Source organism: Pogoniulus pusillus, chromosome 1 (genome assembly GCF_015220805.1).
Source record: "Pogoniulus pusillus isolate bPogPus1 chromosome 1, bPogPus1.pri, whole genome shotgun sequence".
NCBI classification, from domain to species: domain Eukaryota; kingdom Metazoa; phylum Chordata; class Aves; order Piciformes; family Lybiidae; genus Pogoniulus; species Pogoniulus pusillus.
Genome location: NC_087264.1, coordinates 23,957,195 through 23,973,142, shown reverse-complemented (window position 1 = coordinate 23,973,142; position 15,948 = coordinate 23,957,195). Strand labels below are relative to the sequence as shown.

Genomic DNA, 15,948 nt, shown 5'->3' with positions numbered 1-15,948 from the left:
TGTCCAGTTCTGGGCTTCTCAATTCAAGAGAGATGTTGAGGTGCTGGAAGGTGTCCAGAGAAGGGCAGCAAGGCTGGAGAGGGTCCTGGAGCACAGCCCTGTGAGGAGAGGCTGAGGGAGCTGGGGGTGTGCAGCCTGCAGAAGAGGAGGCTCAGGGCAGACCTCATTGCTGCCTACAACTACCTGAAGGGAGGCTGTAGCCAGGTGGGGTTGGGCTCTTCTCCAGGCAAGCAGTAACAGAACAAGGGGACAGAGTCTCACGTTGTGCCAGGGGAGGTCTAGGCTGGATGTTAGGAGGAAGTTGTTGTCAGAGAGAGTGATTGGCATTGGAATGGGCTGCCCAGGGAGGTGGTGGAGTCGCCGTGCCTGGAGGCATTCAAGCAAAGCTTGGATGGGACAGTAGTTGACTGGCCAGGGCTGGGTGCTAGGTTGGGCTGGCTGAGCTTAGAGGTCTCTTCCAGCCTGGTTGATTCTGTGATTTTCCTCTGTATATGTCACTGTTCTTCTAAAGATTTTCTAAACATGAAGCTGTGGTGAATTTTCTTTGCCCTTTTGCCATCTGTTTAATTCCCTACCCTTTGCATGAGGAGCAGCCTGTCTCAATTGACCTTATTCACCTGAAGAGGTTATTGAGAAGGTAGAGGTTCCCTGGCCAGCCTGCCCAGAGGAGCCGTGGTGAGCAGAGTTGAGTCTATGGCAGACAAAGCAGGAAATATCAAAACTCAGCAAGCTTCAGGAGCAGAGCAGTAGTGGATTTCCTTACTGGCTGCTCTCTGCCTTGAGAACACTGGTATGTCCTTTGAGAGTTCTGTAGCACCCTGTCCTGCCAGCTTTACTCCATCCTCCTTTGAAATGTTGGCCTAGAGTTTCCTCCATTGAGTCACAGCCTCTTACACCTCTACAGACTTCCATCAGCGCTGTGCTGAAGATGGTTCAGCTGGTTCAGCAAAACCTAGTGTCAGCAGCAAGTCTGGTTCACAATCTATTGCTAAATGCACTCCTGAGCTCCATGGTTACCTCCTTATCTGAGACCTGGGCCACCTCTGCATGATTCAGCAGGTGGAGCATCCTTCTTCCCGTTCACTTGAGCTCAGACACAGACATTTCTAACCCAAGTGCAGACCTGCTTTTCCAGCCTTATGTCTAGAACTGCTTCAGCAGCACACCCCCTGTTCCTCAGTGGTGTCCTTCTCACAGTAGAAGTACCTAAGCAATGCTCCAAGCATGGAGGGTGAGCAGAAGCTTTCACACAGATTTTAGGCTGAGATCTAAACATGCAGTTGATAAAGAGGCTGCTGTGAGGAAAGGAACAGTCAAAGTAAACAGAATAAAGAAAAGGGGAGTTCTAAATATTGCCAGCTCCCAGTTTCTTGCTGTTGTGCTACCTCACAGAAAACAACATGCAGCAAGGACAAACAAAATGAAGAAAGGGAGTAAAATATATTGACAGTTCATTTTTGTCTTCGTTCTCTCAGTTCACGGATGAAAAACTGATACAGAAGGAAGACAACTGTTTATTAATCTTGTTTTCAGCTTGCTCAGGCAACCATACCAGTGACTAATACTGAGGACTGAAAAATGATTTGAGAAAGAGTCAATATTAACTATAATTAACTAGAAAGTTGCTGCTAAGGGCTGCCCAGAAATCTGTCTGGCTTGTTTGTTCCTGCAGTGCACCTTGGATGGGAATTGGTGAGCTTAGGACATTGACAGATGAATGCAGGTAGATCTGGTGGTGGCATGGAGTGTTACTGTTTTGTTCTATTTGACAAAGGCTGTGGCATCAGTGCAGTTTCTGGAAGCTTTGCTGAATTGCTGAAGGTGGCTTCAGCTCAGGCACATTCCCTTCTGCGGCCCTGGGGGCTGATGATAGGACCCTGGAGGTGGCTGTGTGCCTGTGGTACACTGGCCGAGGCAGGAGTGACAGCTAAGGACCGTTGTTCCAGCTGCCATAGCTTGACGTGCCAGAACCCATCTGGCACTATCCATAGGCAGGAGCCAAGGTCAAGATTTTTACTTCAAGACCCACTCCTTTCTCCCTACTCTCCAGAATTGTTGCCATGCCGTTGCCCCGAGGCTCATAGGCTGGACAGCAGCACCTGCTTCTCCTCGGCTTTGCCCTGCTCACCCAGCTGTCCTGGCACGTTCCTCAGCTCAGGAGTTCACATGGCTTACGCAGGTCTTGCCTTTACCCTTTGAATTCCTCTACTCCTCTCCCGGTTGCAGTGTGGTTATGTCACAATTTTTTACCTCCTAGACAAAATTTTGTCCCTTCCAAGGCTTCTCTCACCTCTGTTCTGCCAGCAAAGCCTTACTGTTCTCTCTGTTCCCATACTCTGTCCCATAGCACCTTGTTGTACCAGATTCGTTTGAACTTAGACTAGGTTGGACCTCCTTTCTCTTCCTGGCTGTTCTCAGTGCCCATCTCTGCTGTAATATCTGAAGGAAGACCAGCAAAGAGCCACCAAAGCAGTGTTACTCAAATGTTGATTCCAAAGCTCCTGTTGATGCCCTGGTTACACCTGTTAGTTTTCATACCTCTGGTGAGGTATCTAAAGAGCTTATCCTCTACTTCAGAAAGTTCAAGAGAAGTATCTCCCTTGCTACAAGGCATCTTATTATGCAAAGCAAGAGAGTTCAGGCCCTTCATGGTAGAACCTTATTGGGCAGTGGTGAAAATTCACTACCTCTCTGATTCATCTGTAAGGCTTGGCCTAACATACAAAGACTGATTTCAGATCAGCCCAGTTGGATGCTGCTTGTTTAAGGTCCTTTCCAACTTGAAAGACTCAACTCTCAACTCTGGACAGCAGAACTGTTTACTGCTAGCTGAAGCAGATGGAGAGCAGAATACAAGATAAGCAGCAGGGTATCCTTTCCCCTGCATATTCCCCAGTTCAGAGAGAGGAAATTCACTCCTGGAAGCAAATTAAAAGCAGAGGAAGTGTTTAGGACTTGAAATTTTATGTCAGACCTTTAGTGCTTTCTTGGGCTTATGTCACTAACAAATGTCTACCTCTGGTGTGCTTCAGTATCCCTACAGTCACCATCTAATCTACAAATTCACCCTTGAGCAAAAAGCATCTCTCTGATGGAAAGAATGCTCTTTCAGCCAGCTGCAGAGAAGCAGCTGTGAGAATTCACATTTCTCTGCCCCATTCCTGCTCCTAGAGAGGGAACTGGCAGAAAGATTGTTTCATCCCCACTTTCAGAGAATAAATCCATGCCATATTGGCTATGCCAATGGCCATAGCCTCTCATGAACAGGTGCTGCCCAGCAAGGTTGTCACCCTACCCAGATGATCTTGCAGAAGCAGAATGATGTGGCAAAGAGGCTGCACAATGCTCTGGAAAGCCATGGTGAGCCAGCCCTAGCTGTTGTTCTGCAAAGGCACCTTTTATTCTTCTCCAGAAAGAAACAAATCAGAATCTCAGCCCCGTGCCTGTAGCAATGATTTTTTTTCTTGCCATCAAGCTGCATGGCCCAAAAATAAGCCTCAGCTCCTTCAGTCACCGTATTTTTTAATACTAGCACAATGCAAATCCTAGATTACTATCCTCTTAAATGCTCTGTGGTGATTAATTGCTTAAGACACAGTAGTGCATTCATATTGCAAGGAAATAAGATCCTCATCTATATTGGAAGTACAAAGGAAATGTATTCATTTCCCTTTGCACATTCCCTGGCTACTGCAGTGGAGCTGAGACTGAGGCCACTCATGGGCTTGGCTCCTGGGGTGGGAGGGGGTAAATTAAATTAGTAGATTAATACAAACTAATTTTTTTTAACCCCAGGGCTGCTTAGCTTGGAGTACAGTGCCAGAAGGTATCATGGAGTTAAAGAACCTAATGAGGTTAGAAGGGAAGGCTTAGACATGTAACTAATCAGAACATTCTCTGCTGTATTAGCAGGGATAAAAACTCTAAAGGAAATAGTACATTCTTCATGCTTGAGAACCACTGCTAACTGGTTTGGACTTATGAATAAACTTCTCTGAGACTCTCATTTCCCTGTCTACAAACATGTCACATAAGTGACTGTCATCCCCTGATCCCCTAGCATATTCACAGAGTCTCTTAGGTTGGCAAAGCCCTGCAAGCTCACCGAGTCCAATCATTAGGCTCACACTGACAGGTCCTTGACCAAACCAAAGCCCTCAGCACAACTCATCACTGTGAATCGCTGTGGTTGGAAAGGAGCACCAGCATCAGCCAGGCCAACCTTCATCCCAGCAGCCTTCAGCACCAGACCATAGCCTCAAGCACCACAGCCACTCTCCTCTTAAACCTCTCCAGGGATGGTGACTCCACCACCTCCCTGGGCAGCCTGTGCCAGTGCCTGACCACCTGCTCAAGAAAGAACTTCCTCACAGCCAACCTAAACCTGCCCTGATGCAACTTGAGGCCATTTCCTCTTGTCCTAGCATTAGTAACTGGGGAGAAGAGACCAGCTCCAGCCTCACTACAACCTCCTTTTAGGTAGTTGTAGAGGGCAATAAGGTCCCCTCTCAGCCTCCTCTTCTCCAGGCTCCCTCAGCCGCTCCTCACAGGCCATGCTTGCCAGAACTCTCCCCAGCCTCATCACCCCTCTCTGCACCCACTCCAGCACCTCAGTGTCCCTCCTGTACTGTGGTGACCAACACTGGACACAGTACTCGAGGTATGGGCTCAGAAGTGCTGAGTATTCACATCCTTTTCCTCTTTGGCTGTTTCCAGCTTGCAAGCTCACAAATTTTGGAAAAAAAACCCCAAAACTTACTAGCCCCAAAGTGCAGGATCTCAGATTTCGTGTTGCCAGCTGCCACCCGAGGTAAAAGCACTGCGGTGTGCCAGCTCCTGAGACTGATTTTATGTCACGTTGTCACCTTTGTCCCTTTTGACAGCACCTTGAAACTTCACAGTCAGTAGGGCGCTCCTGCTGTTACTTCCTTCTTACCAGCTCTGTGCACTCTAAGGCATGCAGTGAGCAGAGTCTAGGGTGGGTTGGCAGCCACAGAAAGCCTGACACAGCCTCGACAACTCCTTTGAGAATCTGAGAATCAGTCAGGGTTGGAAGGGACCACAAGGAGCAGCCAGTCCCAACCCCCCTGCCATGGCCAGGGACACCCTACCCTAGAGCAGGCTGCCCACAGCCTCAGCCATCCTGCCCTTAAACACCTCCAGCCATGGGGCCTCAACCACCTCCCTGGGCAACCCATTCCAGCCTCTCACCACTCTCATGCTCAACAACTTCCTCCTCACCTCCAGCCTGACTCTCCCCACCTCCAGCATTGCTCCATTCCCCCCAGTCCTCTCACTCCCTCACAGCCTAAAAAGTCCCTCCCCAGCTTTTTTGGAGGTCCCTTCAGATGCTGGAAGGCCACAAGAAGGTCACCTGGGAGCCTCTTCTTCTCCAGACTGAGCAGCCCCAACTGTTTCAGTCTGTGCTCACAGCAGAGCTGCTGCAGCCCTCTGAGCATCCTCCTCGCCCTGCTCTGGACACACTCCAGCATCTCCACATCCCTCTTGTAATGGGGACTCCAGAACTGGATGCAGGTACTAGATACCTTTTAATATATGGAAACATCAGCATATTTTAGGCACTCCTAGTGTCTCTCCTAAACCAGCTAATTGGACCAGTGAAGTCAGAGTCTTTCTTCCAGAACAGGAATGAAGAGCTTGAGAGCAGCAGAAAACTGAGGAGGCCATGCTAGGCAGTGGGATGAAAGCATGGCCAAGAAGGCAGAATGGGGAGGAAGAGCTGGTATTGGTCTACAAGTTGAGGCAGAGGCAGCTTGGAAGAGGTGGTTTGCTTTGGGCTTTTGAAGTATTTGTGGATCCTCACTTCATTTTGCACCAATCTCTCCCTGTGGAGAATGTGAACCTGTCATGCTGTTTGGGTTTTACTCTTGCACACTAGCAGAAACGTATGAGGATAGTTAGGAGGTTTGGGTACTTAGAGAGGAAAGCCACTGGCTGGGAAGTTGTGCTGGCATTCTTATACTCCCATTTCATCCCATTAAGGTCATCTGGGAACTAGGAATCAGCTAATCAGATTATTGCCAGATATGATCAAGCTCTCTGTAGTTATCTTTTTATTGGTGAGAAGCCAGAATATCCTACTTGATTGCAAGCTTGGACTATAGAGAAAGAAGAGAAATATTTCATGGAAGAGATTGCTTGGAAACTACAGCTCCTGCTTAGTCTCTTAGCCTAGTAGTGAAACTTCATGCAGCAATTCCTTAGGGAAGAATAAAATCAAATCAATTTTTTAATGCTTTCAGCATCCTCTTTTGAGGAATGCTGGGTTACATTCTTGAAAGGCACAGCACACACAGTCTCAAGTTGTGCCAGGGGAGGTCTAGGCTGGATGTTAGGATGAAGTTGTTGTCAGAGAGAGTGATTGGCATTGGAATGGGCTGCCCAGGGAGGTGGTGGAGTGGCCGTGGCTGGAGGTGTTGAAGCCAAGCCTGGCTGGGGCACTTAGTGCCATTATCTGTTTGATTGGCCAGGGCTGGGTGCTAGGTTGGGCTGGCTGAACTTGGAGGTCTCTTCCAACCTGGTTGATTCTATGATTCTTAATGCAGACAGAGATGCTTTACTACCCCTGCTCTGCTCTCCTGGTGTAGGCTTCTTCCATTCCCATGTGTTATACATCTCCTTTTAGCACCGATCCAGACTGACAATTCAACACAGGTTTAAAACTGGGCTGGTCCATCCACAGGCAGCCTGCAGTGCCTGCACGCTGAAGATCAATCACTTCAGCTTCAGAGAAATGTGCAGAGCATGCCAGTAGTCCAGATCTTTTTACACTGCACATCTAACTCACAGTAGGTTAAGACCGAGGTAAGTTTTAATCTAAGCTAACCCTTCCCTTGTCATCTCACGGGACACATTTTATCTCGTTTGGTTTGGAAGGCAATGGTAATTTAAATTGCATGGCTCATTTTTTCAGTCTTATGTAGTAATGGTATCCCTCTTAAGGCTTCCAGTGGATGCTGTAAGCTCCGTGTGCTTTTTGCAAGTGCCATTTACACAGACTGCAGCATGCAGAGTAATGATGCATCCATTAGTGGCATGGTTAGAAAATGCTGTCGGTTCCAAGGCATTTTTTTTCTAGTCCTCTTGCTTTTTTTTCCCCTTCTTGTTATTGTTGCTGTTATGTTACAATAAAATTTCTTCCCAAACACTTAAAATCAAAACAGAAGCTATCACTACGGTTTCTTAAAGCATCTAAAAGCATCACCAGGAAAGATGCCAAGACTTCTCAAGTAGCAGAAGTATCAGACTCTCCTGGTCTGCTGTTATTGTGGGTCTGTATAAGGAGATACGAGAACAAAGCCTGTTTGATGATATCTAAATGTCTTAATCAAATGCTTGAATAGTACCCTGAGGCAGCACCATGAAAGCATCAATCCTGTGTTTTCCAGAGTATCATAGAATCAGCCAGATTGGAAGAGAGCTCCAGGCTCATCCAGCCCAATCTAGCACCCAGCCCTGGCCAATCAACCAGACCATGGCACTAAGTGCCCCATCCAGGCTTGGCTTCAACACCTCCAGGCATGGCGACTCCACCACCTCCCTGGGCAGCCCATTCCAAGGCCCAGCAGGACAAGGGAAGTTATTCTGCCCCTGTACTCAGCGCTGCTCAGGCCACACCTTGAGTGCTGTGTCCAGTTCTGGGCTCCTCCATTCAAGAGAGATGTTGAGGTGCTGGAAGGTGTTGAGAGAAGGGCAGCAAAGCTGGGGAGGGGCCTGGAGCACAGCCCTGTGAGGAGAGGCTGAGGGAGCTGGGGGTGTGCAGCCTGCAGCAGAGGAGGCTCAGGGCAGACCTCATTGCTGTCTGCAACTACCTGAAGGGAGGCTGTAGCCAGGTGGGGTTGGTCTCTTCTGCCAGGCAAGCAGCAACAGAAGAAGGGGACACAGTCTCAAGCTGTGGCAGGGCAGGTCTCAGCTGGATGTTAGGAGGAAGTTCTTCACAGGAGGAAGTTGTTGGCAGAGAGAGTGGTTTGTGTTGGAATGGGCTGCTCAGGGAGGTGGTGGAGTCACCGTGCCTGGAGGTGTTGAAGCAAAGCCTGGCTGGGGCACTTAGTGCCATGGTCTGGTTGATTGGCCAGGGCTGGATGAGCTTGGAGGTCTCTTCCAACCTGCTTGATTCTATGATTCTATAGTCTAAAGCATGCCTTCAGAATTCTATATGCTGTACTTACTCTAGAGGTGTTGTTTCTGGAAGATTATCAGTTGGCCTGCTATAGATTACCCCAGTGATGACAGAAGGCTCCTGCTTGACACAAATGATACCTGCCAGATTTCATCTTGCAAAGCCAAGTGATGAGTAGGCATGAGGCAAATCCAGAGAGGCAGTCACCAGAGATCTTCAGCAAGGTACAAAGAAGTTATGTTTCCCTCGCCTGTCTTTCAAAAACACCTGAACAGTCTTGGCTGACATTTGCAAAGGCAGACGTGGCACATGGAATAGTTTTAATCCAAAAACTTGAAAGACTGAAGTTACAAGTAGCTGCCTGCTACAGTGGGAGGTACAAGGCAATCATAAAAATAGGCAGCACCCCTGGCTTCCCTGGGTGACAGCAAATAGCAAGCAAGACAGGAGCTCAACTACCAACCCAAAGTGTTCCTGGAGGGCAAGGGCATTCTCATGCCTCAGAGCAACAGCAGCAGTCCTGTTCTGACTGTCAGTGTGCTGGCTGAGCCCAGGGAACGTGCTACAGGGTAGGGGTACACCAGTGCTATTTGCAGAGTAATGTGGCTCACTCTTAAGTGTTCTCTAACATAGAGGAGCCTTGAGCCTTGCCTACAGCAGGAATCTAGCCACAGGTGTGCACTGTGACTGGAGACTTGTTCTGGCATGCAGATTTACCCTTTGGGGAAATCTCCCAGGTGGGCAAGACTCCTGATAACTGATCACATCTCCATTCTAAGACCCTTACGTCCTACTTCCAGGTTTAGAACTTGGCTCAGTCAGAAGGAGAAGCCAAAAGTTTGGGCCAAGTTGGGCTATTTGCGTAACCTGCAGAGGCATTCACACAGAAAACAGTATGGAAATGTAACACCATTTCTTAGACAAAGAGGTAATTAACCTTTGGAAGAAAAGGGCTGTCATGGATCCCTTCCCACTAGCACCTGTCAAGCCTACTTCTCTTCCTCAAAGATACTCAGCAGTTCAAAATTAACTCATAGAATCATAAAGGTGTTTCAGCTGGAAGAGACATTCATGATTACTGAGTTCAACCCATTGACCTAACACCACTGTGGCCATTAAGCCATACCCTGATGTGCCATGTGTAAGTGGTTTTTAAACACCTCCAGGGATGCTGACTCCACCACCTCTCTGGGCATCCTATTCTGACGCTTGACCAGCAATTCAAGGTGAAATGAAGCAGAAGACAAACCCCTCAGTTGCTAGGATTTTGGTTACTTCATCCCACCATTGCTAGTGAGAGAGGTTATAGGTGTGGATATATTTTGTGCTCTACAGGAGCTCTAAGTCTTTGCTTTGCCTAACCTTGTCCTGAGTAGGGCCACACAAATCTGCTCTAGGGGTACAGTTATCTACTGGTACCAGACCTGCATTACATTGCTCAGACTGCTGTAACTCGTGGAACTGGCTAGCATAGATTTGGTCCACAAATTAAAGCACAGAAATCTAGGCCTAACACTGCTCTTATGAAGAAAATCAGCCAACCTTCCTATTTCCTTACTTAAACATCGACAACCAAAGAGCATGATGGACAACAGGGTCCTGCCTTTGGAGGTAATAACATTAACCTTCTCCCCCTCCCCTTAGTGCTTTTCACACCCAGTAGACCTCATTGCTGTCTACAAGTACCTGCAGGGAGGCTGTAGCCAGGTGGGGTTGGGCTCTTCTGCCAGGCACCCAGCAACAGAACAAGGGGACACAGTCTCAAGCTGTGGCAGGGGAGGTCTAGGCTGGATGTTAGGAGGAAGTTGTTGTCAGAGAGAGTGATTGGCATTGGAATGGGCTGCCCAGGGAGGTGGTGGAGTCGCCGTGCCTGGAGGTGTTGAATCCAAGCCTGGCTGGGGCACTTAGTGCCATGGTCTGGTTGCTTGGCTGGGGCTGGGTGCTAGGTTGGACTGGCTGAGCTTGGAGCTCTCTTCCTACCTGGTTGATTCTATGAGAACAGTTTATTTTAGAGCAGACAGGGGTTCTTCATCACTGAGTGACCTACAGGTTTTAAAAATTAGTAGTTTAATTGCTTAAACTGAGACAATACTTCAGCTGCTAAATTGAGAATGATAACCAGGCATGGTGGGTAACTGTCACATGCTGTGGGGAAGCAGGACTCCTTGCATTTAGAACTGGAGAGATGTAGTCCCCCTGCAATGAGACCTGCAGGGAATGGTTGCCTGTAAGATTTCATCTGCAAGTAAAGGGCACCCTTCTAATTGACAAAGAGCTACTTGAGATGGTGCTGTGCAGGCTTGAGCCCCTTCAGTTTTGAGAGAGCAGGAGGAAGAGCAGAAAAAATGTCTCTGATCACTTTGAGTGTGCTCTGTTCCTCGGAAGGGCTTGCTGGAGACCTGTTCTGAAGTAAGAAAGCAAGCAATGAGGTGTCTGCTGTGGTAAATAAGCACTCCCAGTCAAAGATGCGTGTCTGGTCAGGAAAACACAGCTTCCAAAACAGTTCTCTTCTGGCTGAATTGGGTAGGAAGTACAAGGACTTGATGTCTCTTGCATCTGAGAGCTGAATTACTAACAGCCTCGGTGTTTGTATAGATTCACAGCCTATTAAGATCACTCCAGCCCACCAAGAACTGCAAGCACACACCTCTGAATATTTATACAGGAGATGCTCCCCCCAGGTTCATTTCCAAGAGCCACTTCCAACCCTGGCTCTCCAAATGACCAACTCTTCCAGCAGAACTGTTTCCTGCACGCCCATCTGCTCGCTTTGTTCGGTTGAACACACATCTCCCCTGCCAGCCATGTGGCACTGACTGCTCTCTGCCATGTGCACAGCTACTGGGGATGCCCTGCAGAAGCTTTGCTGGGAGGGCGAGTCACCGAAAGACCCCAGCTGGATATCTTGAAGCCCATTTGGCTTTGTGTATTGGCAGGATGTGGCAGAGCTTTTTTCTTTCAAATCAATCCATAAAACAAGTCTAACATGGAATTACTACGTTAATAGATGTGAATAGGCTGCTTGTCATAGAATCAACCAGGCTGGAAGAGACCTCCAAGCTCAGCCAGTCCAACCTAGCATCCAGCCCTAGACAATCAACCAGACCATGGCACTGAGTGCCTCATCCAGGCTTTTCTTGGTTGAACACCTCCAGGGGCAGCGACTCCACCACCTCCCTGGGCAGCCCATTCCAATGCCAATCACTCTCTCTGACAACAACTTCCTCCTAACATCCAGCCTAGACCTCCCCTGGCACAGCTTGAGACTGTGTCCCCTTGTTCTGTTGCTGGGTGCCTGGCAGCAGAGCCCAACCCCACTTGGCCACAGCCTCCCTTCAGGTAGCTGTAGACTGGCAATACCAAGTAGTAAATGAACTACAGTTGTTCTGGAAGTCAGTTTCACAGAAGATGAAAGGCTGGATCAGACTGGCAGTGTGCAGAGTGCTGCTGCCGCTGCTGGACACGCTACTGGTCAGCAGATAAGGCAATCTGCTTTCAAGGGTTGTGAAGCTGGTAGCAAATTTACACAGTCATCTTTTTAATAGCTTTGGCAAACAAAGGAAAACGAGGCACAATCATTTCAAGCTCCATTAGGAACAGAGGGAGAAAAATCAATGCTTGACAAGTAGGAAGGAACAAACTCTGGGTAAGGAAGTGCTTCTAAGCTTTTAGAAACATATGTGCTTTTAAACTGGCAATAAAATAGTGAGCAACCAGATGCCTTTGCAATACCTGTGCACTCTGGCGGCAGAAGCTGTTAATACATGCTAGGAGTCCATCACTCTCATTGTTGGTTGCTGCACCACTCAACCGAATGTACCAGCAGCAGGACTAGTTCTGCAGTCATGGAATCAGTCAGGGTTGGAAGGGACCACAAGGAGCAGCCAGTTCCAACCCCCCTGCCATGCCCAGGGACACCCTACCCTAGAGCAGGCTGCCCACAGCCTCATCCAGCCTGGCCTCAAACACCTCCAGCCATGGGGCGTCAACCACCTCCCTGGGCAACCCATTCCAGCCTCTCACCACTCTCATGCTCAACAACTTCCTCCTCACCCCCACTCTGACTCTCCCCACCTCCAGCTTTGCTCCATTCCCCCCAGTCCTGTCACACCCTGACAGCCTAAAAAGTCTCTCCCCAGTTTTTTTGGAGGTCCCTTCAGATGCTGGAAGGCCACAAGAAGGTCACCTGGGAGCCTCCTCTTCTGCAGCCTGCACAGCCCCAACTCTTTCAGTCTGTGCTCACAGCAGAGCTGCTGCAGCCCTCTGAGCATCCTCCTGGCCCTGCTCTGGACACGCTCCAGTCATTACTCAACATATCTACACCATCAGCTCTGTGCTGGTAAAAGCCTGGTTATGGTTGTTCCCAGTTAGCTATTTAAGCTGTAAACACATACTTGGGTTAGACATGTGTGCTGCCCCTGCTCACCGATCACAGGCTTGGGCTAATTTAGGTTGAAAGGAATCTCTGGAGGTCATTTAGCCAATTTCCTGCTCACAAAATGTGAGGAGGGTGTAGGGCTTACTTTTAGGGGTTCAGGGGAAGGGAATCAAGAACTATATCCTATTCCTGACCTAGCACTGCATCCTCTCAGCCAGAGATTGCAGTTGCCATGCAAAAATTGAAGTCTGGCAGTTCACTGGTGACACCTGAACTGTGATGACTTGGATTTCCAGGAGCAGTGAGTTTCCTTGCCAGAAACATGCTGAGTGACACCACCTGCCATGGGAAATTTCTCTCCATGCCTTGGCACTGCCAGCCTGTGAACCGATCCTTGCAGCAACATTCTGCCTTTCCCCAGAGTGTGTCAATTCCAAAGTTGCCTTGGGTTGCAGAACCAGAGGGGCCTGTGGATACCACAAATTCCTTCATTTTCCCCAAAGACTGTGACTGCACCATGCTCTGTTCTTGTCAGTGTTCCCCGTTTTTAATGCCCAGTATGCCTAACAAAGTTGAACCTGCCAGAGGAAGCACAACAGTAAGGCAGGAGCTGTAAAGCATGCCTCAAGGATCTCCCCTTTCACTCCCAGCTGTGGGAAGCTCACTATGGGGATTTTCTTCAGCCCCATGGCATTTGTGCAACAGCTATCCTTCAGCACACAGTTTCCTCCCTGTGTTTGCCTTTTCCTTGAGGAAATCAGCAGAACTGACCTCCGGGGAGGAACTTCACATATTTGCTCCCTGTCTTGCAACTCCATGTGCCTCTGGTTTGCTGGCAGCAGGTTGTAGCAGAGCAGAGCACCTTGTTCCCCTACAGCAAAACGCCCTACAGGACCTCCCGAATAAAAGGTTGTTTGTAAATGTTGGCAGCCTTGGATTAAGACAAGTAACAGACTTTGATGTAATTTAGCTCCCCTTTTTCCTTGTCAGAGATCTGACTGCCTTTTTGTACTTTCCTGAGCTCCAGCCCTCAGTCTGCCAGGCGATAGCTACAAAAGAAGCTGTTTACATTCTCAGCTCCCTTCCCACCCCCCCGGAGAAAACACAATCCCTGCTCTTTGCAAGGGCAAAAGCAGAAGCGTCGGAGTTTAAGTTGCGAACAGTCGGGCTCGGCAAACAGTCCCTCTGCCTGCATCCTTTTGTGAGCTACGAGACTGAGTCATTTCCCTCACCTAAACCGCTCCTTTTGCCCCGTGCGGATTGCGGGGCAGGGAGAAATACGCCGCTGGCACTAATGTTCTGTCTGTCTCTGTCATCCCCGTCCCCTGCAGCCTGCCTGCTCCAGGCTGAGCTGGTGAATTACGAGCGAGTCAAGGAGTACTGTCTCAAAGTGCTTCAGAAAGAAGGCGAGAACTTCAAGGCTCTCTATCGATCAGGAGTGGCCTTTTACCACCTCGGTGACTTCAACAAGGCTCTCTACTACCTGAAAGAGGCAAGATCCCGCCAGCCGACAGGTACGGGGGAAGCGGGGACGGGCTCTGCATCAGGCACTTGTCGCAATTCTTTTCAGCAGACATAGCCTGTCCCTGATTCGAGTGTGCTGATGTGCACAGGGATGAGCATGACTCACTGTCCTTAGCTGTGCTCCCCTGCAGGCGCTCTCGCAGTGCGTTGCAGTGCCCGGAGGTTAAGCGCTGCCGAGGCTGCGGCACCGCGGCCAGGCGGCAGTGCCGCTGGAGCGCTCCGCGTGTGTCTGTGCAGGGGATCCTGCCTCTCCTGCCATCCCTAGCTTATCGGTAAAGAAGAAAGAAGGGTGAGCAAGAGTGCAGTACATTCTACGACTCCTTAAAAAAAAGACTTTTTCTCCCTAGCAAAGCCAAGAGACTGTTTGCAATCCTCACCAGCCCTGAGTGTGTTAGGAAGAGTGTGTGCAGCAGATCAAGGGAGGTTCTCCTGCCCCTCTACTCTGCTCTGCTGAGACCTCATCTTGAATACTCTGTTCAGTTTTGGGCTCCCCAGTTGAAGAGGGACAGGGATCTGCTGGAGAGGGTCCAGCAGAGGGCTATGAAGATGAAGAGGGGACTGGAGGACATGGCTGATGAGGAGAGGCTGAGGGACCTGGGGCTGCTTAGTCTGGAGAAGACTTAGAGGGGGGATTTGGTAAATGTTCATAAGTATCTGAGGGCTGCCAGGAGCAAGGGGACAGGCTCTGCTCACTGCTCCCTGGGATAGGACAAGGAGCAATGGGTGTAAGTTGCAGCACAGGAGGTTCCAGCTCAACAGAAGGGGAAACTTTTTTGCTGTAAGGGTCCCAGAGCACTGGCACAGGCTGCCCAGAGAGGCTGTGGAGTCTCCTTCTCTGGAGCCTTTCAAGGCCTGTCTGGATGTGTTCCTCTGTGATCTGTGTTAGATAGCATTGTCCTGCTCTGGCAGGGGGAGTTGGACTGGATGATCTCCTTGGGTCCCTTCCAACCCCTAACATCCTGTGAGCCTGTGATCCCTGCTTTGCACCAGCTCAGTAAAGGGTTAGTGTTCTATTTTGATCAGAGACAGATATTTACTCACAGAGCATACATTAGGATGCTTTGACTTTTGCCATGAAATTGGCCACTTGCCTGATCAAATACCCATGCATCAAACCCCCAGAATTCATTTTGAGACAGCAAAATGAATTAGCCTTTCTAGAGCAACCAGAAGGTGAGTAGAAGGCCATGATGAAGAGATGATGCTTTATTGTTCAAGTAACTGTAAGGCGATAAAACCATACTGTCATTTACACAATCTCTGCTAAAATAATGGAATGAAAAAATCACAAGGCAGCAATATGGAAGGTATGTTCAAGGAGAACCCCCACAGAGCAGGTCTTCCACCCAAAACTGAGGGGAAGAGTGAGAACTGGACATGAAACAAGAGCGAGCCTATGTCCTGCAGAGCACTGCAGAGCACAGCAGAGCTGATGGTCGTTGAACTAGAGCAAGCAAAGGAGATTGTTTGAGCTGAGTGCTCTTGATGTCCTACAGAAACTGTCCTTGTAGGGCTTCTGCAGTGGCTGTGTCCTGAGAGAGCACCAGGGAGGGTGCACTCAAGAGTGTGCTAGGATCTCCTTCCTCTTCCACCTCTTGTAAGGATGCCTGGTCCCATCTGCCACGCTTGGCCATGGGCTCCAGGCAGTCTGACAGCACAGCTGTGTACCCCACACCCCCTGAGCAAATGTGCTTAAAAGCTCAGTTTAGCCTATTTTAGTTTACATCATGCCCTTCTGCTTTCAACTCTTGCCAGAACCAGGAAATGGAAAAGCCCATGCAAGAGATAAATAGTTCATGGAAAATAAGATGTTACCCTAACCTTGAGGTTCTGGCTAGGCTCAGGAGTAAAAAAGTCCTTTTAGGTGAACCACTATGCTTCTACTTTTAAAACAAGTGTTTTTGTG

The 15,948-nt window shown here is 49.1% G+C and overlaps 1 protein-coding gene across 1 annotated transcript in view; it reads left to right on the top strand.

Moving 5' to 3' along the window:
- Window positions 1-15,948, top strand: part of TTC9 (tetratricopeptide repeat domain 9) — a 31,470-nt gene that overhangs the window by 8,692 nt on the left and 6,830 nt on the right. Inside the window, exon 2 of the mRNA XM_064144027.1 lies at window positions 13,850-14,032. Coding sequence (XP_064000097.1) covers window positions 13,850-14,032 — 183 coding nt within the window. The remainder of the gene's footprint in view (window positions 1-13,849; window positions 14,033-15,948) is intronic.